Source organism: Lipotes vexillifer, unplaced genomic scaffold, assembly GCF_000442215.2.
Source record: "Lipotes vexillifer unplaced genomic scaffold, Lipotes_vexillifer_v1.1 scaffold532, whole genome shotgun sequence".
Taxonomy (NCBI): domain Eukaryota; kingdom Metazoa; phylum Chordata; class Mammalia; order Artiodactyla; family Lipotidae; genus Lipotes; species Lipotes vexillifer.
This window is the reverse complement of record NW_006798027.1, coordinates 1340885-1368427: the sequence shown is the minus strand read 5'-3', so window position 1 is coordinate 1368427 and position 27543 is coordinate 1340885. Positions and strand designations below refer to the sequence as shown.

At 40.0% G+C, this 27543-nt stretch overlaps 1 protein-coding gene across 1 annotated transcript in view; it reads right to left on the bottom strand.

Moving 5' to 3' along the window:
* Positions 1-27543, bottom strand: part of ADAMTSL3 (ADAMTS like 3) — a 371609-nt gene that overhangs the window by 122762 nt on the left and 221304 nt on the right. Inside the window, 5 exon segments of the mRNA XM_007470069.1 lie at positions 17582-17666; positions 19375-19522; positions 24976-25180; positions 25869-25919; positions 27042-27180. Coding sequence (XP_007470131.1) covers positions 17582-17666; positions 19375-19522; positions 24976-25180; positions 25869-25919; positions 27042-27180 — 628 coding nt within the window.

Below are 27543 nucleotides of genomic sequence, written 5' to 3'. Positions count from 1 at the left end.
AAAGAGTGAGGTAATAGAATAAGTCTGGGAAACTTTGCTTTCAATAAGGTTGAATAGGTTTATTTACTGCAAAACTTCTCCAAAAACTACGATATGAATGCATACCATACATATTTAAGAGGGGAATATGATGGGCATCATTTCCTAAATTTAAGTGAATATACGCCTCTATTCATGGGATAATGTTGTACTAACTAACTTCAGAAAATGCTGCTGTTTGCTTAAAATGCAGTTCCAAGGCTTAATGTTTAAAATCTCAGAATGATATGGTTATCCCTAGATAAGGCTTCATTACAGTTGTACACAATAGCACATACCAATCAGCAGAATTGAAACACCATTGCTTTAGATGAGCCCAATAAAGAAATATCAGTAACTCCTCCCTTTCCGCATTTTGTTTCCTGGGTTGAAAATCGTTAGTGGGAAACTCTATTCTCTAATCCTCATTTTCCATGAAAGGTTTTGCTTAACTTCTCAGGATGGAGTGGTACTGCAGTAATATCTGCATGTTTTCTCTCTGCTTGCTGCTTTCCCACGGTAGAACTGGAAAGGAGGAAACTGAGTAAATTGAAGATGATGCATCCACAGAATGTAATAAGATGAGGTCATTTAAAAGAAGGAGGTGAGTCTGTGTGATTGATAAGGAATAGTCTTCTCTTGAAGACTGTTAAATGAAATAAGTATGGGATATATATACTATGATCTTTTGTCTAAATACACAAAAGGGCATATATATATATACATATACAGTGTATATACTATATATAGTATATATTTATAGCTATATGTCTATATATGCTGATTTACATATAATTTCTCTTTTCAGGATGCAGTTGCAAGAGTTGGGAACTGGAGTGTGTAAAGGGAGGCTTTTACTTTTTGTTTTGCAGCTTTAAAATGTTTGAACTTTCTAACCATATGACTACGGTACTTCTATGATCATTAATATTTTTCTCTTTTTGCCTTTGTAATAAAAACTTAAAATTTGGGATTATGTTTTAATGGGAAGTAGATTTTTTTCATTCAGACTGGACTCCTGTGTCTTGTAGATTCAGAATCCTGAGAGGAAGGCTCACCTCAATTCCCAACAGGGCAAATGATGGTTACACTTGATATTTTTCTAGGTGTCCTGGATCTTTCAAGTTGTTTTTCTGTTTAATTTTTTAATTAAAAAAAAATTGGGGGGGTTTGTGGGATCTTAGTTCCCAGACCAGGGATAGAACCCGGGACCTCAAAAGTGAAAGCACAGAGTCCTTCCTAACCACTGTACCACCTGGGAATTTCCTCAAGTTGGTTTTCTAAGATCCTTTTAAGGGTCCTCTTAAAAAACAAATGTCAGAGCTGTCCAAATTAGCCATGAATGATTTGGGGGAGGTGACATGGGGAGCCACGGCAACTCCAAAATGTATGCATCTTCTAGCATGATCATCTTCTATGTATTATTTTTTATTTAAAGGAAAGATAGTATAGTGTTCATGCAGCTCTGAATCTTGTTTTGTTTTTGTTTCTCTCCCTCAGTAATTTTTTTTAAAGAAAAGAATGGAGCGCAGCTGCACACAAGCATTTGAAGAGCAATGTCTGGGCACAACAAAACCAGAGAAACAGAGCATGTTCCCTATGTCTTTGCACAACAGAAGAACTTAAAAGAAGAGCAATTCACTAACATGAGAGCTTAGACACAAGATGACAAAACAACAGAATAAAATGGAAAACTATATAGCTGAAGAAACAAGCTATGAAACATGACATTATTAGAAACTAACAAATAATTCAGAACTAAGAAGAAAAACAGAAGAAATATGGCTGAAAATCAAATTAATGACATAGAAGCAAGACTTGGAAGTGAATGCAGTGTTGAGAGAGAGAGAAAGAGAAGCTTTTGAAGCAATTAGAGGGGTGGAAGGAGGGATGGGCTGCAAAGGAAGCTTTTGGGGTGATGGGACTGTTTTGTATCATGAATGGTGCTGGGGTTTTATGGTTGTGTACATCTGTTAAAACTCATCACTTTGAATAGACAGTTTTTGTATGTAAATTATACCTCTCTAAAATTGATTTTTAATGCAGTTTTTAGAGATAAAATGAGAGAGAACCTAAATAATCCAATATTGAAGACAACTGGATTCTTCAAGTAGAGGTTTTAACACATGAAACAGAAAAAAAAGTGTTCATAAATAAAATATGCGAAAAATGTGCCAAACTACAGCTTGGAAAGGTACGCTGTCTTCCAGGAAAAAGTGACGAAAAAATGATTAACATAAAAACCTAGAGCTTTCAGCAGAATAATGCCCCCCCCCAAAGATGTCCACACCCTAATTCCTAGAATTTATGAATATGTTACTTTACATTGCAAAAGGAATTTTGCAGATGTGATTAAGGTTATGACCTCAAGATAGGGAGATTATCCTAGTGGGCCTAATCTAATCACATGAGTCCTTAAAAACAGAAAAAATTCTCTGGCTGGAGTTAGAGAGAGATGCAGCAGAACAAGAGGCAAGAGAGATTTAAAGCATGAGAGGTACTCAGCCTGCTGTTGCTGGCTCCAAGATGGAAGAGGCCAGGAGCTGAGGAATGTAGGCCTCCAGAAGTTGAGAACAACTCCTGGCCAACAGCCAGCAAGGAAATGGAGATTTCAGCTCTGCAACTGCATGCGCCTGAATTCTGCCAACTCCCTGAATGAGGCTGGGAGTGGATTCCACCCTAGGGCCTTCAGAGAAGCGTTCAGGCTGACAGACATCTTGACTTTAGCCTAGTGGGATCCAGAGAAACCAGTTGAATCTATTGGGTTTCTGACCTACAGAACTGTGAGATAATAAATTTGTGTTGTCTTAAAGCACTATGTTTGTGTAGATGAATATACCTGGCTTAAAAAAGTAAAACTTTGAGGGTGAAGAAAGAATTGTATAAGCATTACAAAAAAAAGTCCCTTATAAGAATAAAAAGTCAGGTGGACTTCAGACTCACAACATTCAAAACCAGAAAAGGATGGAGCAAAAGTTTTGAGAGAATCTGGGTCCCAAGAATATTATGTCCAGTCAAATTGTTATTCAAATACAAAGGCCATAATTTTCTGTAAAATAGGAACAGTAATGGTACCAACCTAATGGGGTTAGGTAAGGATTAAATGAGATGTCAGAGTGAAAAGTTCAACAATTACAACACAATAAAAAATGACAACTAACATTCACTGCATTATTATTCGTGTGAGATACTGTTCTAGGTACTTCACATATATTTTATCATTTACTCATGACAACAACCCCATCAGGAAGTATTGTTATTATTCCCATTTTACAGATGAGGAAACTGAGGGTAATTTGTCAAAGATTACAAAGTAGCTACTGGCGTTATTTTACCCTGCCTCAGCAATGAGAGATCATAGGTGAGAGATGCATTTTAGGATCATCCAAGATGACAATAAAAGGATGCCAGGAAAATTCAACAATACTATTTGGGGGCATTTACTTTACTTATTTCAAAAATGAATAAACAAACACCAATACCCACTTGATAAAATAATTCTTCACTCTAAAAGAAGAATGTAACCTGTATTAGTGAAAGAAAAGCATATTTTGGGGAAAATATTATGAGAAACAGAAGGAAATGTATAGCATCTCCTTAAAATTTAATGACAATAAAATTCAAGGAAGCATTCTACAAAACTAAAGATAAATGATGGGGTTAAGGAGTCAAAACATGGCTGGAAAAAAAACCTCTGGCTTGGTTGAGAAAAGACTGAAAAATACAAAAATCATGCAAAGATTGCTCTATGACAGAAGAAAATCCAAATGAATAGTAGGAAATACATTCAATGATGAGGAGGGCAAGTGCTTTTGTTTGAAGGGGAGGTGTGCTTCCAAAACGTGGAGGAAAAAAGACAAAAAGGTGGGGGGAAATATCACATGTTAAAAATAGAGAAGAGATGCAATACAGACAGTTGGTGAACCTTTAGAACAAATAAGAAAAATAACAGAAAAGAGGCACAAATACAACAGAAGAAAACTTTCATGCACCCAAGAAAGATTTGAATCTATGTCCTAAAAGCCCTCACTGTTTACCAAAATTACTGAAAAGAAAATAGAACCTGGACTTATTCTAGAAAAATCCTCTAATTTTAAGTATATAGGGAAAATTTTATATCTAAGCAGAAAAAAAAAATGGTTCACAACACAAGGAGGAAGGACAGTTCAGGCGCAAATATTTCCTTTTCACTATCCAGAGCCATATGTCCACAGTTTTAAGGAAAAAAAAAAAAGAAGATAGCTTATTAAACAAGAGTTCATATTCCTGCTCATTTGAGGGTATAAGATAGGCATCCTTAAATATAGAGGGTCTTAGAGAGTATGCCACCTGTATAATCTCCCAGAAAAAAATGCACAAAGATCCCCTCCAATTTAATGAGAATTTCATTTTTAAAATTACTATGGGGGAAAAACAAAAAACAAAACAAGATTCAGCACTGCCTGAACACTACAGTATCTTTGGTTTAAATTTTAAAAAGGAAATTTGACAGTAGAAATTAAATGCCTTCAACGTGCCTATCTTCTGACCCAGAAATTCCACCCCAGCAAATGTGTCCCAAGGAGACAATTAGAGATGAAGAGATGGGCAATTTGAGATTTGCTACAGTTTTATTTATCATAGTAAACAATTAGAAACAAACTGCAGACATCCAGAAAGATCTCTCTAAAAATGTCATCGTGATTACATCACTTGTTAAAAATCCTTAAATGGCTCTCACGGCCTCCAGATGAAGCCCAAATTCCTTTACGAACCATGGAAGACCTCCAAGACTTGCTTACTTTCCTAGCTGCCATTACCACCTACTTCTCCTCCAGCCCCCTCTCCACGCTTAGTACCTCAATGTCCAGGTGTGGCCCCCATAGGCCAGTTGGCCAACATGCAGCCTCGATACCTGACATGCTGTTGTGACATCTGTGTACATCTTAGGGCATCATTTCATGTACCATCTCTCCCAGGAAGCCATCCCTGACCCGCTAAGACTTAACAATACCGTAATATAATCACTAACTTCTCTATCTGCCCTATTAGACCAACCTAAGGATGGGAGAGACTTGAATTCAGGTCTCCTAACATAAAGTTGGAGCTCTGCCTAGTATCACATGCCAGAGAATCACCATCCACCACTTAATAGCTCCGAAATGTTGGATAATTCCTTAATCTATGCCTTTGTTTCCTCATCCCTAAAATGAAGTTAAAAATAATGCCTCCTTATGGGGTCATTGTGAGAATTAAATCAGTTAATCCACATGGAACACTTAGAACACAGTCTGGCACAAAAGAAGTCCTCAATATTAGTTGTTTACTGCTGTTGTTGTGAGAAAAACAGCTGCCTGAAACATAACCTAATATGATTTTAGCAAATACAAATAGCACAAATGCAGAAGCTAAAATAGCAGTGAAGAAAATACACAAAGTGTTCTAAACCCTTGGTTCTCATATATGAAAAATGGGAGGGAGGGCAGCATGACTAAGGAAGCGTTGTGAATCCCGTAGAAACTAGGAAGGCTCCAGGGAAGAACTTTTAAAACAACAATGAACCGTATCAACTGTCAACACATTCCACAGCTGAAAGTTAAGAAGGTCAAAACTGCAGTTCCCTGGCTTAGCTTTATAAGCTATAATTTTTATTTTTCTAATTAAAAAGAAAAGCCTTCTGAACATCCACTTTCTATGTAAATTCAGAGCTCGGGCCATAGTTAACCACAGAGGCAGAAATATTTATCTTCTCCAGGAGGGTTTGGGAGGCTTTCCTCAAGGGATCTGAAATACAGCTCACTGTCAACAAGCAAGCATCCCCAAACCACAAGAGACAGGGGTAATAAAAGGATGAACTGGAAGCTGAGATATGTTGTGGTTTTGTTTGGAAATCAAGGGAATGACTAGAGTCAGAAGTGGTAGGAGGAAACCATAAACTTCACACTAGACAGCCAGGAACAGGCCAGAAGCTGCCAGGCAGCGTGAATTATAAAGGAAAATTGCAGAGAGACCACAGAGGGAGACAGGGAGGAAGGTGGAGAGAGGCAGCCACTCAGGCCCGGGAACAGGTGCTGGGGCCTCGGTTTTCCATCATGGGAAGAAAGAAGTGGTATCCTACAGGAGGAAAGGGTGAATCAGCCTTGCACAGTGAATACGGACTGGAAGAGACACCAGCAAAGTCGGGTGGGGCTGACAGTTCACGCAGGCTTGGGGATGGATACGGGGCTGGAACCTGCTAAGCTTACACGATATGGGCCTTTTCCAGTTAAGTAAAACAAACCGTATTTTCAGAACTTAAAAGGGACCCTCAGGACTATCTGATCCAATGGTTCCCAAATTTGGATGCACCCCACCCCCAGGCACCCAGCGTGCTTGCTAAAAATGCTGCTGACAAATCCACAGAGATGGAAGTCGAAGAGAGATTACCAGGGGCTGGGGGTAGGAATAGGAGGGTGGGGAGTCAGTGTTCAGTGGGTACAGAGTTTGTGTTGGTGATGATGAAAAATTCTGGAGATGGATGGTGGTGATGGTTGCACAACAATGTCAATGTACTTAATATCAATGAACTGTACACTTAAAAAGGGTTAAATTGGTCCATTTTAGGTTATGTACATTTTACCACAATTTTAAAAATACCTGGCAGAGCCAAAAGAAAAAAAAAGTGCTGGCGACTGGGACTCACTCCCAGAATGTCTGACTTGGTGAGGTCCAGAAAACTGCATTTTAAATAGCACCCCAGATGCTTCTACAGGAAGCAATTTGAGAACCACACTTTAAAAAGTGGTATTGTGGTTACCAAAAAAGATCTTTCTATTTTAGAGCTACATACTGAAATATTTATGAATGAAATGACATGCTGTCTGGGTGCGCTTCCAAAATGGCCCAGTGGGCTGGGAGCAGTAGTGTAGATGAAGCAAGAGTGGCCCCAAGTTGATAACTGATACAGGTGGGTGATGGACACACGGGGGTTCGTTACACTCTTCTCACCTCAGTTATACAGCCTTGAAATTTTCTATAACAAGGAAAAGAAAAAACCTTCTTAAAAACCAAGTGACGGGGGAGACCTTCAGGATGGTGGAGGAGTAAGATGCGGAGATCACCCTCCTCCCCACAAATACATCAGAAATACATCTACATGTGGAACAACTCCTACAGAACACCTGCTGAAGGCTGGCACAAGACCTCAGACTTCCCAAAAGGCAAGAAACTCCCCACGTACCTGGGTAGGGCAAAAGAAAAGACAGAGACAAAACAATAGGGACAGGACCTGCATCTTGGGGAGGGAGCTGTGAAGGAGGAAAAGTTTCCACACACTAGGAAGCCCCTTCGCGGGGCAGACACTGCGGGAGGCGGAGCGGGGAGCTTCGGAGCCACGGAGGAGGGCGCAGCAACAGGGGTGCGGAGGGCACAGCGGAGAGATTCCCGCACAGGGGATGGGTGTCGACCAGCACTCACCAGCCCGAGAGGCTTGTCTGCTCACCCGCCAGGGCGGGTGGGGGCTGGGAGCTGAGGCTCCAGCTTTGGAAGTCAGATCCCAGGGAGAGGACTGGGGTTGGCGGTGTGAACACAGCCTGAAGGGGCTAGTGCACCACGGCTAGCTGGGAGGGAGTCCGGGAAAAAGTCTGGAGCTGCTGAAGAGGCAAGAGACAACTGTTTCAGGGTGCACCAGGAGAGGAGATTCAAAGCACCGCCTAAACAAGCTCCAGAAACGGGCGCGAGCCACGGCTATCAGCGCGGACCCCAGAGACGGGCATGAGACGCTAAGGCAGCTGCTGCAGCCACCAAGAAGCCTGTGTGTAAGCACAGGGCACTATCCACACCTCCCCTCCCAGGAGCCTGGGGAACCCGCCACTGCCAGGGTCCCATGATCCAGGGACAACTCCCCCAGAAGAACACAGGGTGTGCCTCAGGCTGGTGCAACATCACTCCGGCCTCTGCCACCACAGGCTCACCCTGCATTCCGTACCCCTCTCTCCCCCTGGCCTGAGTGAGCCAGAGCCCCCTAATCAGCTGCTCCTTTAACCCTGTCCTGTCTGGGCAGGAACAGACGCCCTCTAGCGACCTACACGCAGAGGTGGGTCCAAATCCAAAGCTGAGCCCCAGGAGCTGTGGGAACAAAGAAGAGAAAGGGAAATTTCTCCCAGCAGCCTCAGGAGCAGCAGATTAAATCTCCACAATCAACTTGATGTACCTGCATCTGTGGAATACATGAATAGACAACGAATCATCCCAAATTGAGGAGGTGGACTTTGGGAGCAACTGTAGACTTGGGGTTTGCTGTATGCAACTGACTGGTTTCTGGTTTTAAATTTATCTTAGTTTAGTATTTAGAGTTTATTATCATTAGTATATTTGTTTATTGATTTGGTTGCTCTCTACCTTTATTTTTAATATATAGATATATATATTTTTTCCTTTTTCTCTTTTTTGTGAGTGTGTATGTGTATGCTTCTTTGTGTGATTTTGTCTGTATAGCTTTGCTTTTACCATTTGTCCTGGGCTCAGTCTGTCCATTTTTTTTTTTTTTAGTATAGCTTTTAGAGCTTGTTATCATTGGGGGATTTGTTTTTTGGTTTGGTCACTCTCTTCTTTTTTTGATTACTTTTTAATTTTTTATTTTAATAACTTTATTTCTTTTTCTTTTCTTTTCCTTCCTCCCTCCCTCTCTCTCCCTCTCTCTCTCTCTCTTTCTTTTTCTTTCTTTCTTTCGATCGTTCTTTCTTTCCTTCTTTTCTCCCTTTTCTTCTGAGCCGTGTGGCTGACAGGGTCTTGGTGCTCTGGCCGGGTTTCAGGCCTGTGCCTCTGAGGTGGGAAAGACAAGTTCCAGACATTGGTCCACCAGAGACCTCCCAGCTCCACATAATATCAAACGGCAAAAGCTCTCCCAGAGAGCTCCATCTCAACGCTAAGACCCAGCTCACTCAACAACCAGCAAGCTACACTGCTGGACACCCAATGCCAAACAACTAGGAAGACAGAAACACAACCCCACGCATTAGCAGAGAGGCTGCCTAAAAGCATAATAAGGTCACAGACACGCCAAAACACACCACCGGATGCAGTCCTGCCCACCAGAAAGACAAGATCCAGCCTCATCCAACAGAGCACAGGCACTAGTCCCGTCCAGCAGGAAGCCAACACAACCCACTGAACCAAGCTTACCCACTGGGGACAGACACCAAAAACAACGGGAACAATGAACCAGCAGCCTGCAAAAAGGAGACCCCAAACACAGTAAGTTAAGCAAAATGAGAAGACAGAGAAACACACAGCAGATAAAGGAGCAAGGTAAAAACCCACCAGACCTAACAAATGAAGAGGAAATAGGCAGTCTACCTGAAAAAGAATTCAGAATAATGATAGTAAAGATGATCCAAAATCTTGCAAATAGAATGGAGAAAATACAAGAAAGATTTATCAAGGACCTAAAACAACTAAAGATGAAACAAGCAAAGATGAACAACACAATAAATGAAATAAAAAATACTTTAGATGGGATCAATAGCAGAATAACTGAGGCAGAAGAACGGATAAGTGACCTGGAAGATAAAATAGTGGAAATAACTACTGCAGAGCAGAATAAAGAAAAAAGAATGAAAAGAACTGAGGACAGTCTCAGAGACCTCTGGGACAACATTAAACGCACCAACATTCGAATTATAGGGGTTCCAGAAGAAGAAGAGAAAAAGAAAGGGACTGAGAAAATATTTGAAGAGATTATAGTTGAAAACTTCCCTAATATGGGAAAGGAAATAGTTAATCAAGTCCAGGAAGCACAGAGAGTCCCATACAGGATAAATTCAAGGAGAAATACGCCAAGACACATATTAATCAAACTGTCAAAAACTAAATACAAAGAAAGCATATTAAAAGCAGCAAGGGAAAAACAACAAATAACACACAAGGGAATCCCCATAAGGTTAACAGCTGATCTCTCAGCAGAAACTCTACAAGCCAGAAGGGAGTGGCAGGACATACTGAAAGTGATGAAGGAGAAAAACCTGCAACCAAGATTACTCTACCCAGCAAGGATCTCATTCAGATTTGATGGAGAAATTAAAACCTTTACAGACAAGCAAAAGCTGAGAGAGTTCAGCACCACCAAACCAGCTTTACAACAAATGCTAAAGGAACTGCTCTAGACAAAAACACAAGAGAAGGAAAAGTCCTATAATAACGAACCCAAAACAATTTAGAAAATGGGAATAGGAACATACATATCGATAATTACCTTAAATGTAAATGGACTAAATGCTCCCACCAAAAGACACAGATTGGCTGAATGGATACAAAAACAAGACCCATATATATGCTGTCTACAAGAGACCCACTTCAGACCTAGAGACACATACAGACTGAAAGTAAGGGGATGGAAAAAGATATTCCATGCAAATGGAAACCAAAAGAAAGCTGGAGTAGCAATTCTCATATCAGACAAAATAGACTTTAAAATAAGGACTATCAGAAGAGACAAAGAAGGACACTATACAAGAGACCTACTTCAGACCTAGGGACACATACAGACTGAAAGTGAGGGGATGGAAAAAGATACTCCATGCAAATGAAAAAAAAAAGAAAGTTGGAGTAGCAATTCTCATTTCAGATAAAATAGACTTCAAAATAAAGACTTTTACAAGAGACAAAGAAGGACACTACATAATGATCAAGGGATCGATCCAAGAAGAAGATATAACAATTGTAAATATTTATGCACCCAACACAGGAGCACCTCAATACATACGGCAAATGCTAACAGCCATAAAACGGGAAATTGACAGTAACACAATAACAGTAGGGGACTCTAACACACCGCTTTCACCAATGGACACACCATCCAAAATGAAAATAAATAAGGAAACACAAGCTTTAGATGACACATTATACAAGATGGACTTAATTGATATTTATAGGACATTCCATCCAAAAACAACAGAATACACTTTCTTCTCAAATGCTCATGGAAATTTCTCCAGGAGATATCATATCTTAGGTTACAAATCAAGCCTTGGTAAATTTAAGAAAACTGAATCATATCAGGTATCTTTTCCGACCACAATGCTATGAGACTAGATATCAATTACAGTCAAAAATCTGTAAAAAATACAAACACATGGAGGCTAAATAGTACACTACTAAACAACCAAGAGATCACTGAAGAAATCAAAGAGGAAATCAAAAAATACCTAGAAACAAATGACAATGAAAACACGATGACCCAAAACCTATGGGATGCAGCAAAAGCAGTTCTAAATGGGAAGTTTATAGCAATACAATCCTACCTTAAGAACCAAGGAAAATCTCAAATAAACAACCTAACTTTACACCTAAAGCAATTAGAGAAAGAAGAACAAAAAACCCCAAGTTAGCAGAAGGAAAGAAATCATAAAGATCAGATCAGAAATAAATGAAAAAGAAATGAAGGAAACAATAGCAAAGATTAATAAAAATAAAAGCTGGTTCTCTGAGAAGATAAACAAAATTGATAAATCATTAGCCAGACTCATCAAGAAAAAAAGGGAGAAATCTCAAATCAACAGAATTAGAAATGAAAAAGGAGAAGTTACAACTGACACTGAGAAATACAAAGGAACGTGAGAGATTACTACAAGCAACTATATGCTAGTAAAATGGACAACCTGGAAGAAATGGACAAACTCTTAGAAAAGCACAACCTTCTGTGACTGAACCAGGAAGAAATGGAAAATATAAACAGACCAGTTGCAAGCACTGAAATTGAGACTGTGATAAAAATCTTCCAACAAACAAAAGCCCAGGACCAGATGGCTTCACAGGTGAATTCTATCAAACATTTAGAGAAGAGCTAACACCTATCCTTCTACTCTTCCAAAATATAGCAGAGGGAGCAACACTCCCAAACTCATTCTATGAGGCTACCATCACCCTGATACCAAAACCAGAGAAAGATGTCACAAAGAAAGAAAACTACAGGCCAATATCATTGATGAACATAGATGCAAAAATCCTCAACAAAATACTAGCAAATAGAATCCAACAACACATTAAAAGGATGACACAACATGATCACGTGGGGTTTATCCCAGGAATATAAGGATTCTTCAATACATGAAAATCAATCAATGTGATACACCATATTAACAAATTGAAGGAGAAAAACCATATGATCATCTAAATAGATGCAGAAAAAGCTTTCAACAAAATTCAACACCCATTTATGATAAAAACCCTCCAGAAAGTAGGCATAGAGGGAATTTACCTCAACAGAATAAAGGCCATATATGACAAACCCACAGCAAACATCGTTCTCACTGGTGAAAAACTGAAACCCTTTCCTCTAAGATCAGGAACAAGAAAAGGTTGCCCACTCTCACCACTATTATTCAACATAGTTTTGGAAGTTTTAGCCACAGAAATCAGAGAAGAATAAGAAATAAAAGGAATCCAAATCAGAAAAGAAGAAGTAAAACTGTCACTGTTTGCAGATGACATGATACTATACATAGAGAATCCTAAAGATGCTACCAGAAAACTACTAGAGCTAATCAATGAATTTGGTAAAGTAGCAGGATACAAAATTAATGCACAGAAATCTCTGGCATTCCTATACACTAACGATGAAAAATCTGAAAGTGAAATCAAGAAAACACTCCCATTTACCATTGCAACAAAAAGAATAAAATATCTAGGAATAAACCTACCTAAGGAGACAAAAGACCTGTATGCAGAATATTATAAGACACTGATGAAAGAAATTAAAGATGATACAAATAGATGGAGAGATATACCATGTTCTTGGATTGGAAGAATCCACATTGTGAAAAGGACTGTACTACCCAAAACAATCTACAGATTCAATGCAATCCCTATCAAATTACCAATGGCATTTTTCACAGAACTAGAACAAAAAATATCACAATTTGTATGGAAACACAAAAGACCCCATATAGCCAAGGCAATCTTGAGAAAGAAAAACAGAGCTGGAGGAATCAGGCTCCCTGACTTCAAACTATACTACCAAGCTACAGTAATCAAGACAGCATGGCACTGGCACAAAAACAGAAATATAGATCAATGGAACAGGATAGAAAACCCAGAGATAAACCCATGCCCATATGGACACCTTATTTTTGATAAAGGAGGGAAAAATATAAAATGGAGAAAAGACAGCCTCTTCAATAAATGGTGCTGGGAAAACTGGACAGCTACATGTAAAAGAATGAAATTTGAACACTCCCTAACACCATATACAAAAATAAACTCAAAATGGATTAAAGACCTAAATGTAAGGCCAGACACTATCAAACTCTCAGAGGAAAACATAGGCAGAACACTCTTTGACATAAATCACAGCAAGATCCTTCTTGACTCACCTCCTAGAGAAATGGAAATAAAAACAAAAATAAACAAAAGGTTCCGAATGAAACTTCAAAGCTTTTGCACAGCAAAGGAAACCATAAACAAGATGAAAGACAACCCTCAGAATGGGAGAAAATATTTGCAAATGAAGGAACTGAGAAAGGATTAATCTCCAAAATATACAAGCAGCTCATGCAGCTGAATATCCAAAAAACAAAGAATCCAATCCAGAAATGGGCAGAAAACCTAAATATATATTTCTCCAAAGCAGATATACAGATTGCCAACAAACACATGAAAGGATGCTCAACATCACTTATCATTAGAGAAATGCAAATCAAAACTACAATGAGGTATCACCTCACATTGGCCAGAATGGCCATCATCAAAAAATGTGTAAACAATAAATGTTGGAGAGGGTGTGGAGAAAAGGGAACCCTCTTGCACTGTTGGTGGGAATGTAAATTGATACAGCCACTATGGAGAACAGTATGGAGGTTCCTTAAAAATCTAAAAATAGAACTACCATATGACCCAGCAATCCTACTACTGGGCATATACCCTGAGAAAGCCATAATTCAAAAAAAGTCATGTACCACAATGTTCACTGCAGCTCTATTTACAATAGCCAGGACATGGAAGCAACCTAAGTGTCCATCGACAGATGAATAGATAAAGGAGATGTGGCACATATATACAACGGATTATTACTCAGCCATAAAAAGAAACAAAATTGAGTTATTTGTAGTGAAGTGGATGGACACAGAGTCTGTCATACAGAGTGAAGTAAGTCAGACAGAGAAAAGTAAATACCGTATTCTAACACATATATTTGGATTCTAAAAAACAAAAAAAAGGTTCTGAAGAACCTAAGGGCAGGACAGGAATAAAGACGCAGACATAGAGAATGGACTTGACGACACAGGGAGGGGGAAGGGTAAGCTGGGACAAAGTGAGAGAGTGCCATGGACATATATACACTACCAAATGTAAAATAGATAGTTAGTGGGAAGCAGCCACATAGCACAGGGAGATCAGCTAGGTGCTTTGGGACTACCCAGAGGGGTGGGATAGGGAGGGTGGGAGGGAGACGCAAGAGGGAGGAGATATGGGGATATATGGATATGTATAGCTGATTCACTTTGTTATAAAGCAGAAACTAACACACCCTTGTAAAGCAATTATACTCCAATAAAGATGTTAAAATAAATAAATAAAATAAAGAGTAAACAGTGACAACAACAACAACAAAAAAACAAGTGAGGGACTTCCCTGGTGGTCCAGTGGCTAAGACTCCATGCTCCCAATGCCGGGGGCCTAGGTTTGATCCCTGGTCAGGGAACTAGATTCTGCATGCCGCAACTAAAGATCCCGCACGCCGCTACGAAAAGATCCCACGTGCTGCAACTAAGACCCGGCACAGCCAAATAGATAAATAAATATTAAAAAAAAAACACACACAGCAGTTGAGGGGCATTCCCAATATAGAGGAAAAGATGATTAAAGGGATGGAGGTGAGTGGCAGCTTGTTGCCGGCAAGGAACAACCAACAGTTCAGTGTGGCTGGAGCATCCCATTCAAGGCAAAGTAATGAAGAGGTCAGAGATGAGGCTGGGAGCTTGGAAGGCTAACACCCTGCTACTGCTTGTTAGCCTGGTGAACGAGCGTAAGTCTTTGGGAGATGGGGAAACACTGGGATATTCTGAACATTGTAAGAAAGATCAGATTTGTGCCTTAGCTACACTACTTTGGGTTAGAGGACAGATTTCAGGGGATCAAGTGGGGAGCAGATTAGAAGGCTGTTGTAAGTGTCCTGCTAGTGATTTCAGGACCTGGACAGGATGGTAGTAGGAATGGAGAGAAGGAGCTGCAACGGAGAAAGATTTTAGTAGATATGACTGCACAACTCAGTAGTTAATTACAGATAAGGGAAGAATGAGCAAGAGGCAAGGATGACTGCAGGCTTCTAGTTTGGGGAACTGAGAGCAAACCACTCAACCAAGAGAGGACACGCAGAAGGACTAGCAATTGTGATCTAACTGCGTTTTGAGAAGAGATCCTGGTAGGATGTATCATTCAAGACTGAGAATTCCACGACTGTCCTTATATGACAGCTACAGACTCCCTTGCAGGTGTCTCAAGTCCCTTTTCTTCTATAGGTTCCTTCCCTTACAGAATCATAGGAGATGAGAGCTGGGAGAAGGTTCCAGTAGCTTTTAGCCTAACACCCTCCTTGTACAGCTGGGAAGTCTAGAGACGGTAACTGACTTGTCTAAAATCCTTATCTTTTTAACACATTTAAGGCTGTCCTAACTTCAGATGAAAAACAACAACAAAAATCAAGCACATACATATAACCATCCCTTTCCATCAACTTGACTACCAGCCTTCTTTCTTTAGTAGTCAAATACCCATTGCCCCATTTCCTTCCAATTCAGAATTCATTACTTAAAGCTCTGCAACGTTTTACTTCTCTACACTTTGAATGCTACTGCTCTAAAATTAACTGAGAAAGACTTTCTTGTCAAACAAAACAGCCTTTTCTCAGTCCCCACAATTGTTCCTTGGCTTTTGGTGAGGTTTGAATACTATCTGCTACACCTCTCCTTAAATGCTTTGCTCCCTTGGTCTTTCTAACAGTGAGCTTTCCTTGGGTTTACTCCTTCATGCTCCACTTGTTCTGACTCCAATTCTAGATCTCCATGCTTCCATCATGAGCCAAACACTCTTCTTTTTTCAATCACTTATTCTGGGGTCATTCACCTCACGGTGTCCACAGTGTCTTCTGGGTTCACATCCAGATCAGACAGTAGTCCATGTGGAAAAGTTCTGCATGTGTCATAAGTGTGATGTGCCAATTCTCTTGGCCTGCATCACTAGAGGCACGGAGCCTTCTCAAAGACAAGGAATTCATGTGCTCCTGGAGGGGCTCACTGCTGGGCTGAACCACCAGTTAAAAGGGACACTGACGAGAGAATGTTCTGAAAAAAGCAATGGGGTTGGTAAGGGATCTAAAAACAACGTGTGAAAACCGCTGATAAGGCTAAGAATGATGAGCTTGGGAAAGACAGTGCTCTTGGGATCCAGCTTTCTGCAAATTTGTGAAAACTTGCCACGTGGGATGCAGCATAGATGTGTTTTTCTCTGTTTCAGAAAGCAGAAATTTGCAGGAGGTTGTATTTTGGCTCAACAGGAAAAAAAATTCTTGCAAATAACTCAGGCTGTTCAACCCAAGAATGAGCTGTCTCTCAATGCAGTGAACTCTGCCCTTGCTGAAGGTGTTGAAGAAGAAATGCCTGCTCTGAGAGGGAGACCAGCCATATCACCTCTGAGATCCCCTTTCCTCTGACACCCTGTGAGTCACTCTCCCTGTGATAGCCTGTCAGCACCACGGACTTCACATGCCTGACGGGGAATCAGCCATCCCATCCAATTCCTCAAGTCTACCATTCATGCTGTTGTTCTAGATTGCTGGGTTGGATTCAACATCTTTGATTCCTTGTTCTTTTTAGGTCCCTATACCTCCACCTCCAGAATGTTTCTTTAATATGCTCTTAATACTTTATTTCCAGGGATACCATTACAATCCAGACTTGCCAAACCCCATGTGGATAGAAGTCACTGGATTTTTGAGTTGGGACAAACCCTAGAGAGATCAAGCCCAGCCTGCTCATTTTATAAGTAAGGAGAATGAGACACAGAAAAATTAAAGACTTCTCTAAGGTCACATAGTTAAAAGTGGTGGTACTAGGCTCTAAGATTTGTAGTGCCATAATCCTTCCATTGCCCCATACCACAGCAGCTCTGGAATTTCTCCTTTTAATCACTCAGGCCACTCTGACACATTTCGGCCTAACTGGTTTTATAGACATTGGCCATGACTTAACCATGGAATGACTGGTTTATTTGTTTAATACTGTCTGTTTGTTTAATGATGGTCTTTTGTCAAATCATATGTGTTAATCTAGATCTAGGAATTATCCTCAGTCTCTTAACTGTAACAGACCACTGGGTCTGCTTTGAGTTAAACAGCAGTGTTCTTTTCTGGGCTTCTCACAGATACTGCCAAAGCAGGACTGCTGAATTGTGAAATAAAGAAGAATTCTAGCCAGCTCAAGCTCTCTAGAGTCTGCAAATCCAGGTCATTTGGATTTGAAACATATCATTGTACTCCAATGAGTACAAAAATTACATATATCATGTTAGTTGGCTATGCTGTGATTACTTCCATAAAAGGTCCTGGACTCACGTTGGTTCTTCGGTTGCTATTCTGGTCTCTTCTAGCTCTTGTGCTTGTTTCAGCCAAGGTAATTTCGCTTCCACGGGACTTTTTTCTGACATAAAGGGAACATAAACAACAAGCTTAATTACTGTTACTCATTCAAGAGTTGGATATGTGATTGTTATTTGCTGAAGATTTCATCAATTAAGAGGTCACGCTTTTCAAATGCACAGTACATGAAGTGGCTTCTGGATGGAACCAAAAATTTCTGTCATACATTTTTTTAATTAACACATTATCAAAATGCAACCAAACAACCCCATGACACAGTTGAATACATTCTCCAAGTTAGCATAAAAATGCCCTTTATAAATCAGTACCAATATCTGTTGTTTGCATATTAAAGCTCTTACTTCAACTGCCATCAATTTGTTTTCTTTTTCCACAAATTTTTTTGCCCATTGAATGAGGAAATTAACAGAGAAAAACAAATAACATAGAAGGTTTAGAAAGTTGGGAGAAGGAGAGGCAGTGCTATGGTTTATTCAAACTTTAATTGTTATAATCGTTGAGGAAAATGATTACGAATTACCGCTGGCCTGCAGGAGCAAGCTGGTGCCCCTCTCTGTCCTTTGAAGCTTCCTAAGATGTGAAGAAAGAAACAATCTAATTATGAAATGAGAAAGGAGGGCTTCCCTGGTGGCACAGTGGTTGGGAGTCCGCCTGCCGATGCAGGGGACACGGGTTCGTGCCCCGGTCCGGGAAGATCTCACATGGCCCGTGAGCCATGGCCGCTGAGCCCGCGCGTCTGGAGCCTGTGTTCCGCAATGGGAGGGGCCACAACAGTGAGAGGCCCGCGTACCGCAAAATAAATAAATAAATAAATAAATGAGAAAGGAAATAATTTTGGACTGCTTCAGGGAAATCACAGACACTAAGAAAGTGGCTATAAAAGTACCACTGACTGCAGAATGCGGAGAGAAGACTTCACTGAAGACGTTATATAGTCAGCGTTTGTACCTTGCATGGAAACCAGTGATTTTTCTGGAAGACAGACATCATCAAATAAATATTTTGTGAATAGTTAGTTGCCTATGAGGCTATTTGTGTAAATAATAATAATAAAGAAGAATTTTATCATCCTCTCCAAAGTACTAAGGAAGACTCCTTGGCACTGATACTTGGGAGTAATTCTTTTTCCATTTCCAAAAGGAAATACTTGTCACGAGGACTGGTAATACCTTACTAAAGTACATATATGGAAATAATCATGTCTAGAGAGGAACATACATCCAAAAGATGATGCCAAGACTTCCTTACCCATGGATGCTACCCATTTCCGCTAATCCATGCAGAACAAGTGGGAACTACAAACTAGTTTCTAAGTGCATCTATAAATCTAGACTGGGAACTGAAAGTCTTCATTCATTCATGGTAGGCAATAGGACATATGATGAAGCTGGCATTGTTCCTTCCTCAAGAAATGTACACTCTGGTGGAAGGCATATGGGAATTTTCCTTCTCCTCTTTCTTCAAAGCAGGGACTGCATCAAATTATTTTATGCCCACCAAGAAATGTTAATATAAGCCTAGACAGGAGCCGCTCTATATGTACTGAATCAATAAGAGCTCAGTTTCTGCTCCAGACCAATTAGTCACATAGGTCTAATTTCTTTATCTAGGCGGATGGGTCTACTGTAATCTGTCAGTAAAACAATTTTTATAAGAAAGTTAGTACGTTGAAATTCAAATGCTGCAATATTAGTAAGAGAGCTGGAAAACACCGTTTGATTTAACTTTAAAATGCACCACAAACTTACCTTTGGGTTTGTAACACGGGATGGGAATGATACATTCTTCTTTGATGTGTAACTTCAGTTGTGGATTACAGCCACCAACGTGCTGTCCACGATGGCTGATACACAGAACAACCCGGTAACGTAACCCCCGGCCACAAGTCACTGTGCACTTCAAAGATGAAAAGAGAAGCCAATGAAATTCTTGTTCATGAAGAGATCCACAAAGGTACTAAGGTCTCATGCACAGGAGAGTCACTAATCTACACGAATGTTAAACACAAAAGACCGTTAGATAAACATTATGTAAGGAAAGGGGTGGAGGCTGATTTCCCATGATTCTTATGCTTCGAGGCCCCTCCCTTGCAAGGCTTCCTTCCCATTCTCCATTCGAAAAGTATTTCAGGTGAGGTCACAGCGCAAGAAAAATTGAAATGCCCTGAAATCTTTCTACGCAAATATGAAAGAAACCTAATACAGGTTTTCTCAAATTTGATTAAAAATTCACATGACATCATCCAAAACAATTTGTGAAGACAAAAGAAACTTTTCTAAACTAATAATTTAAAAAAATATCAAATTTTGCTCAACCATGCTAGAGGATTATCCTTCTATTCTGTGTATAGAAACTGATGTTCCAAAATTGTTGTCATATGAAAAGGCCATCGAAGAGTATTCAGCCAAAAAGTTTAGGAAAAATATATTATAGATGTATCAGGCACTTAAAATTAATAAAAAACATTATGCTATTTTCTCTGAGTTATTATGAACTTTGTGTTGTCAGTATTTTTTTTTTCTTGAATTATTTGTTTATGATTTGGAAGGTACTCTTGTCTATGAATGGAATATTTTCATGTCATGAACATCCAGGATATGTTTTCAATTTATGTACATTATGTTGGTGAGCATATATGTATGTATATGTGTGTGTGGTTTTTATTTAAATCAAAACTTTATTTTTTAGGACTATTTAAGGTTTATAGAAAAATTGAGCAGATAGTACAGAGAGTTCCCATATGCCCCCTTTCTGCAACATACAGTTTTCCCTATTGTTAATATCTTGCATTAGTGTGGTACCTTTGCTACAACTGATAAACCAATACTGATACATTATTATTAACTAAAGTCCAGAGTTCACATTAGGGTTGTCAGCTTAAAAAAATTTGTAATTTCTTACAATTTCTTTCATTATTGTACATAAACATTTACTTAGATATCCAATATTTGTGTTTTGTATTCTTTCTTCTTAAAAAGTCACCTCCTTGGGGCTTCCCTGGTGGCGCAGTGGTTGAGAATCTGCCTGCCAGTGCAGGTGACACGGGTTCAAGCCCTGGTCTGGGAAGATCCCACATGTCGGCGGCGTAACAAAGCCCGTGCGCCACAACTACTGAGCCTGTGCTCCGCAACAAGAGAGGCCACGACAGTGAGAGGCCCGCACACCGCGATGAAGAGTGGCCCCCGCTCGCCGCAACTAGAGAAAGCCCTTGCACAGAAACGTAGACCCCACACAGCCATAAATTAATTAATTAATTAATTAATTAATTTAAAAAAAGTCACCTCCTTGGTAGGGGAGGGATGGATTGGGAGTTTGGGATTAGCAGATGTAAACTATTATACACAGGATGGATAAACAACAAGGTCCTACTGGGTAGCACATGGAACTATATTTAATATCCTGTGACAAACCATAATGGGTAAGAATATGAAAAAGAATGTATTTTATATATATGTGTGTGTGTATATATATATATATATAACTGAAACACTTTGCTATACAGCAGAAATTAACACAACATTGTAAATCAACTATACTTGAAAAAAATAGATTTTTTAAAAAGTCACTTCCATATGGTATAAACTTCAGGCCCCACCAATCCTGGATCCATCCCTGGGAGAGGTCAAGAAGCCTTGGGCATGTGCTAGAGAACACACACTGTTCTACAGATGTGATCTCACTAACCATCCTGACACACTGGCAGGTTAGCAGCTTCACTCCCATTTAACAGATGAGCAAATGAACAGCCCACCACCCAAGGACCTTGCTCAAGGTCATGCAGTTCCTAAGAGGCAGAGTGGAAATCCTTCCTAGAGCCTCCTGTTGTCAAAATAATGACTTCACCACCGCTTCATAAAGCTTAAAGATTCTTTCCTGAGTCCATGGATGCTTCTTCAATTGTCACAGATGAGTTGCAGAGGATATGGAGGCCTTTTTCAGCATAGACCCATCTCCAAGAAGAGCAGAATACCAGGAAACCTCTCTTATTCCCTCATGCCACTCTTATGACCACTGAACAAATACTGAATGAATTTAGTGAGGTTTGAGATTATATCTGACGTCTGGGAAACTGATTCACCTACCCCCACATTCACCTATTTGAAATATATGTGATCTTATTAAGAGGCTATTTTATATTGGCCAAGAAAGAAAAAAAATTCTGCCCCAAAGAGAAAGAAAACAATATGATTATAAGGTATAACTACCCTAGAACTGGTCAATCCAAAGGAATATTATTTCCTCAGTAGCTTCTCAGGAAGCTGGACACTTACCCCAATGATGTGGTCAGTGTTTACGACATTCCCAGAAATCCTCTTTCAAGCTGAATACATCCTTAATGATAGCAAATTCTCATCACTGAGAATGTGTTTGATTTTTTAAAAATTGGAAAGTATGAAGAGGCAAGAAGGATGAATGAGATGCGCTGGTTAACAATCCTTCATTTGGGTATTGTAAGTGACAATAAAGTCATGATCTAGGTGGGGTGGGGATGGTATAAAAGCTCTAAAGACAGCAGAAAACATATGGGTAAGACCTGTAAGAGTGGAAAACAAGCTCTGCGGGTTGCAGAAGTAATGCTGATTTTTGAGGAGAGATCACAATGTGATTTTTGGCGTATAACTCGAGTTCAAAGAAACCGAACGACCTTGCCATAATAAAATCCTTCCATCTCAGTCTATTGATTTACATGAACAAGGCTTCCCAGTGTGTACATGCAAAACAAACTAAAACAAGAAATCAACAGTTAAAATTAAGAATAAAATTACTGCTGATCCCATGTTTCATTCTGGCAATGGACTGTTTTTTAAAGCCCCACTCATCTTCTTGGAAGACTCATTTCAAAGGAAAGTTTACTTTTTATGTATAATAATCATTCATGAGGAATCGAAATACATTTAATTGCTGTTTTGGCTGTGTACTAAAATTAAATTTAATAATAACTTAATCCAGGGGAACATTTCTAATACTTAAAGCCTTACGGCTATAGGAAATTAAAATAAATCAATTTCAACTGCTACATGTATTTTCTTAGAGAAAAGTAGTATAGGGTAACCAATAAAAGACTTTAAAGCATAAAAGTACATTATATTAGGATAAATTCTGTGGGGGCGGGGAGTGGTTTGAAAATGTGAGTTCAAGGGGAAAATAATGCAAAACATTCAAATTATTCAAGAGCTTGTTCATATGTTTTTTAAAAATGGAAGATGGCAAGGATAGAAACCATCATGGCATTTACATTCTACTGGACATATTTTTTTTTACACTTTTATTTTAAAATGTCAGCCTTCAAGACGTGTTAGAAATGACATTCTTTGATTTTTTTTTATTTAAACTTGTGATAAAAATTTTAGATGTCAACCTAAATATATATGAAGGGGTATGTAATTTTCCAAACTTCTTTTGGTATGTGAACAAAAAAGGATGGATAACTACTGCCCTACTAAGTACAAATGAAGCAGAAGGGGGTGATGATTTTGAGCCAGGGATATCAGAAAAGGACTGTGATGAGATAGCATCTGTAAACTGGGGCTGGAAGTGGGCCTTTCACCCAGAAAACTCACTTATCTCTATCTTCAAGTTTCAGTTCAAGTGCTTCCTCCTGTCGGAAGCCTGCTCTGACACCTTCAAGTAGAGTGAATCACCCCAGCTCTGTGTGCCGGCCATACAGGACATCATACAGCTCACTGCAGTGTCACACTGCATCACAACTGTTCATTTGCATATATGGTTTCTGCAACTGGATTATGAGCTTTTGGTGGGGGGGGGGGTAGAAGCAGGTTTTATTTACTCCCTAGGATGGCAGCTGGCACACTGAATAAATAAATAGAGAAATGCATGTGTGTGTTGAACTCAATATGTAGGGATCACTCAAAAGAGCTAAAGAAACATGAGTCAATTATGTCTCACCCTCCAGCAAATTAAAAGTTTAAGCTTAAAATATTAAATACCAATACCTGCAATTTTTTGACTAATCCAACTGCACTTTATTTGCTCTAGAGGTTTACTTGCTCATCTCCCTAGAGAGGAAACTAAGCTAATCTAACACGAGGCCTTGTTATACCTCTGTGATGTTGCCCTTTTCTCTTTTCCCACCCCCTGACGCCTCAATGGCTTCCAAATAGGCTGCCTGTCTCTGGTCTTTCCCAGCATCAGTCTATTGCCTCAATTACTTAAAATATATTACATGTATTTTCTTCAACAAAAATAGCAAAGCTTCTTAGTAACCACCAGACTAAGAACATACCTCTAATGTCAGTTTTATCATCTCCATCTGAATTTTCCAATTCTTTTTTTTTTTTTTAATTTAGTTTTGGCTGCATTGGGTCTTGGTTGCTGCATGCAGGCTTTCTCTAGTTGCGGCAAGCAGAGGCTACTCTTCGTTGCAGTGCGCGGGCTTCTCATTGCGGTGGCTTCTCTTGTTGTGGCTCCCGGGCTCTAGAGCGCAGGCTCAGTAGTTGTGGCACATGGGCTTAGTTGCTCCACTGCACATGGGATTTTCCCAGACCAGGGATCGAACCCATGTCCCCTGCATTGGCAGGCGGATTCTTAATCACTGTGCAACCAGGGAAGCCCCAATCTTCCAATTCTTAGTAACGTGGGTTCTCTCTTTAATCCAGATGATTTAGGGCCTTTTTCAACATCTAGTCATTCTGTGTCATTTCTGCCTTTGCTCAGCCATCTCGGCTTGGCCCTACCTCACAGTGATGTCTTCACTAGGCTCTCATTTGGTTAAATCTTAAAGATGGGTCAAGCACTACAAGGGCAACAAAGACTTCCCAATCAACTCTGCTCCAATGCCTGTTCCGTTCAGATGTACCATGGTTCTTAATTAATTGTTCTTACCTGCGTTGATGCCTGCAATGTTCTCTCTTACACTGTCCTCCAACTGGCTCTTCCTAAGCTCTTTGGGAGTAGGAACCCCGTTCATATACAACTTCTGCCTCCCCCAAGTTGCCCAGTACAGTGTTGGGAGCATAGCAAGTAATCATTAAAATCTGAGATTGAATTAAAAAGTGGCATGTATTCGGGACTTCCCCAGTGGCACAGTGGTTAAGAATCCACCTGCCAATGCAGGGGACACAGGCTCGAGCCCTGGTTGGGGAAGATCCCACATGCCACGGAGCAACTAAGCCCGTGCGCCACAACTACTGAGCCTGCACTCTGGAACCCCACGCCTAGAGCCCATGTTCCGCAACAAGAGAAGCCACCGCAATGAGAAGCCCACGCACCGCTCAAAGGGTAGCCCCCGCTCGCTGCAACTAGAGAAAGCCCGCACACAGCAACCAAGACCCAATGCAGCCTAAAATTAATTAATTTCTTTAAAAAAGTGGCGTGTACTCAAATCTTACCTGAGACCACTCCATGGCAATCCACTTGGGACAGTCGAACAGATTGCAGGTTTGCATAACCTTGGGTTTAGGTGCATACATGCACTTCCATTCTTCCACTTGCAGTATCTCTCCATGCATGGACTCCTCCACACACACGAAGCTCCGTCTTTGAATCCCACCTCCACAGGACACCGAACACGCAGTCCAAGGATTATGTTCCCAGCTCAAAAGCAAACAAACGAAAACACATTATTTGTTGCTTGTTTCAAGTTTGCAAAGTTGATTGCAAAAAGTACAGCCTTGGGATAACAGTTGTGGCTCAGTTGAAAGAGCACAGAATTGGAACCTTAAGACTTTAATCTTAACCGCTATACACAATCTGCAGTCACAAGGTACTTAACTCCTTTGACCCGAAGGTTATTGTCAAATGGGAGTAAGACACCTGCCTTCATGTATTACCACACAGGGCCATTGTGAGAATCAAATAAATTAAACTATAGAGTGTGAAAGCATCTTCAAACAGTCTCTAAACTATAAAACACCAATGGACAACATTACTAGGGAATCATAGAATCTCAAAGTCAGCAAGAACCATCCTAGTCATCTAGGTATAAAAGGGAATGCAAATTTCTGATCAATTGCAATGCTTGAGGTCCCTCTATAATACCCAGTTATCAAGATACGCTTGACATCTCCAGTGACAGAAAACATCACCCTCTGAGCCAGCCTATTCCGTATAATTCTTAGAAAGATCTTTCTTATTATGGACTGGAAGTCTGTGTTCCCTTATCTCTCTGTGAAAGGTCTAATAACTGTCCCTCTTACATTTTAGTCTATTGCTACAGATACTACAGTTCCTTGCAAATTACTTAGAGCATATTACAGAAAGAAAAAGGAAACCTGTAACTCACCGAGGGAGAGGTTGGAAGTGGTCATAGGGCATGATCTCTTTAAATCCATCACTACAAATGAAATCATTGTGAGAATATAATTTCTAATCAATTAACACATTTATTAATTTGACTAGTACAGGTGTGACATCCCAAAAGACAGAGCTCTTTCAAATTAAAAACTAAATATGCTGAGTGTTATGAACCATTTCCCCCAAAATTCAGCCATGATCTCCTTAATTTTTAGGAAAATCTCTGATACACATCTCCAATTCTATATGAAAATGTAGAAAATGGAACTAGTAACATGTATTCATCAAAGGAAAGAGTTTCTCTTCATTTAGATAAATCTATTTATTCCATTTTATCATCTTAGCAGGTCAGTCTGATAAAATATACTAATGATATTAACACACTGTCATATTAGCAGGATCTTTAGAAAACCGTTTTGTTTCACAGAATTTGCCTTTTGAAAAGGCCTCTATTAATAATTACATACACCTGGGATTACAGGACATGCACTGCTTCCTGATAGGAAATGAAATCCACTGAGAATGCTTCCTTTTCCACTTGCACACTTCTGCCTTAGCCAGCTGGCATATAAGTGGGGGATTCTAGGACTTGACAGTATGCTGTTATTTTAAGATACTGTAGTAAAGCCAGGAAACTTCCCCAGGCAATCCAAGTCATCAGGTACTAAATTATGCAGCAGGATAGTTTATGCATAGCTTTACTGCTCTGGCATTAAAACTCTTCACTTCCTTGCACCATGCATTATTTATACTGAATTTAATGTGTACACTTCAAAAGTCAAAACGTGGTGATCAGTGACCCAGTTTAAAAAGCTAAAATGGTGAGTTACTGATATTTACGGCTGTCAGATGGACTAGACACGGTACTTGGATGAAGAGAATGTTCATGCTGTATGTGCAGGAGATGCTCAAAGAGGTTCATTATAAACAGTCAAAGATCACAGCACATGGACACATAGCCCGCAAGAGAGAACTAGACTGAGTAAGCTGATGAGCCTAATTCCTACTGACCACGGTTATAAATGTGAATACAGGTACCTGCCACCAGTGTACGTTCAAGGTCACGCAATGGCAATGTGTTGCCTGGCAAGGGTGGATCAGTCACAGTTGCAGTTGATTTGTTTCTTTTTAAAGGAAAAAGGGTATGGGCAGTTATGCAAACCTTGATGGGCAAGGATCCATGCTGCATTCCTTCAGTTTTGGTTTTGGTTTCACATTCTCAGGGTAGTAATGGCAATAATGGTCAGGAACCACCCTCTTCAACCGGATATCCACACATTCAGCAGAATTGAGCTGATACCCTAAAGCAGCAGAACAAGAAAGTCTGAAGATCGCATCCGTTTGGGGTTTACTTGGCAAAGTTATCACTTGCCACACACTTTTTTATTCCTCTTTAAGAAACTTAACTCAGTGGTTCTCAACCCTGGGTGTCTAACAGAACCACTTGGGAGGCTTTAATATACACCAACGCCCAGGTCCCTTCCTGGTCCAATTAAATCAGAAGCACTGCAGCCCAGAAATCAGCATTTCCACTGGTCAAAGTGGAAGGAGTGGGTGCTTTCTGTTGCCATGATTGCGTTGAGACCAAAGAAATAAAGTTGTTCCTTTATTCCCAGGCTGCAGGGAAGTAGAAGCAGCAGAGCCCCACTGCTTAATCCCAAGGG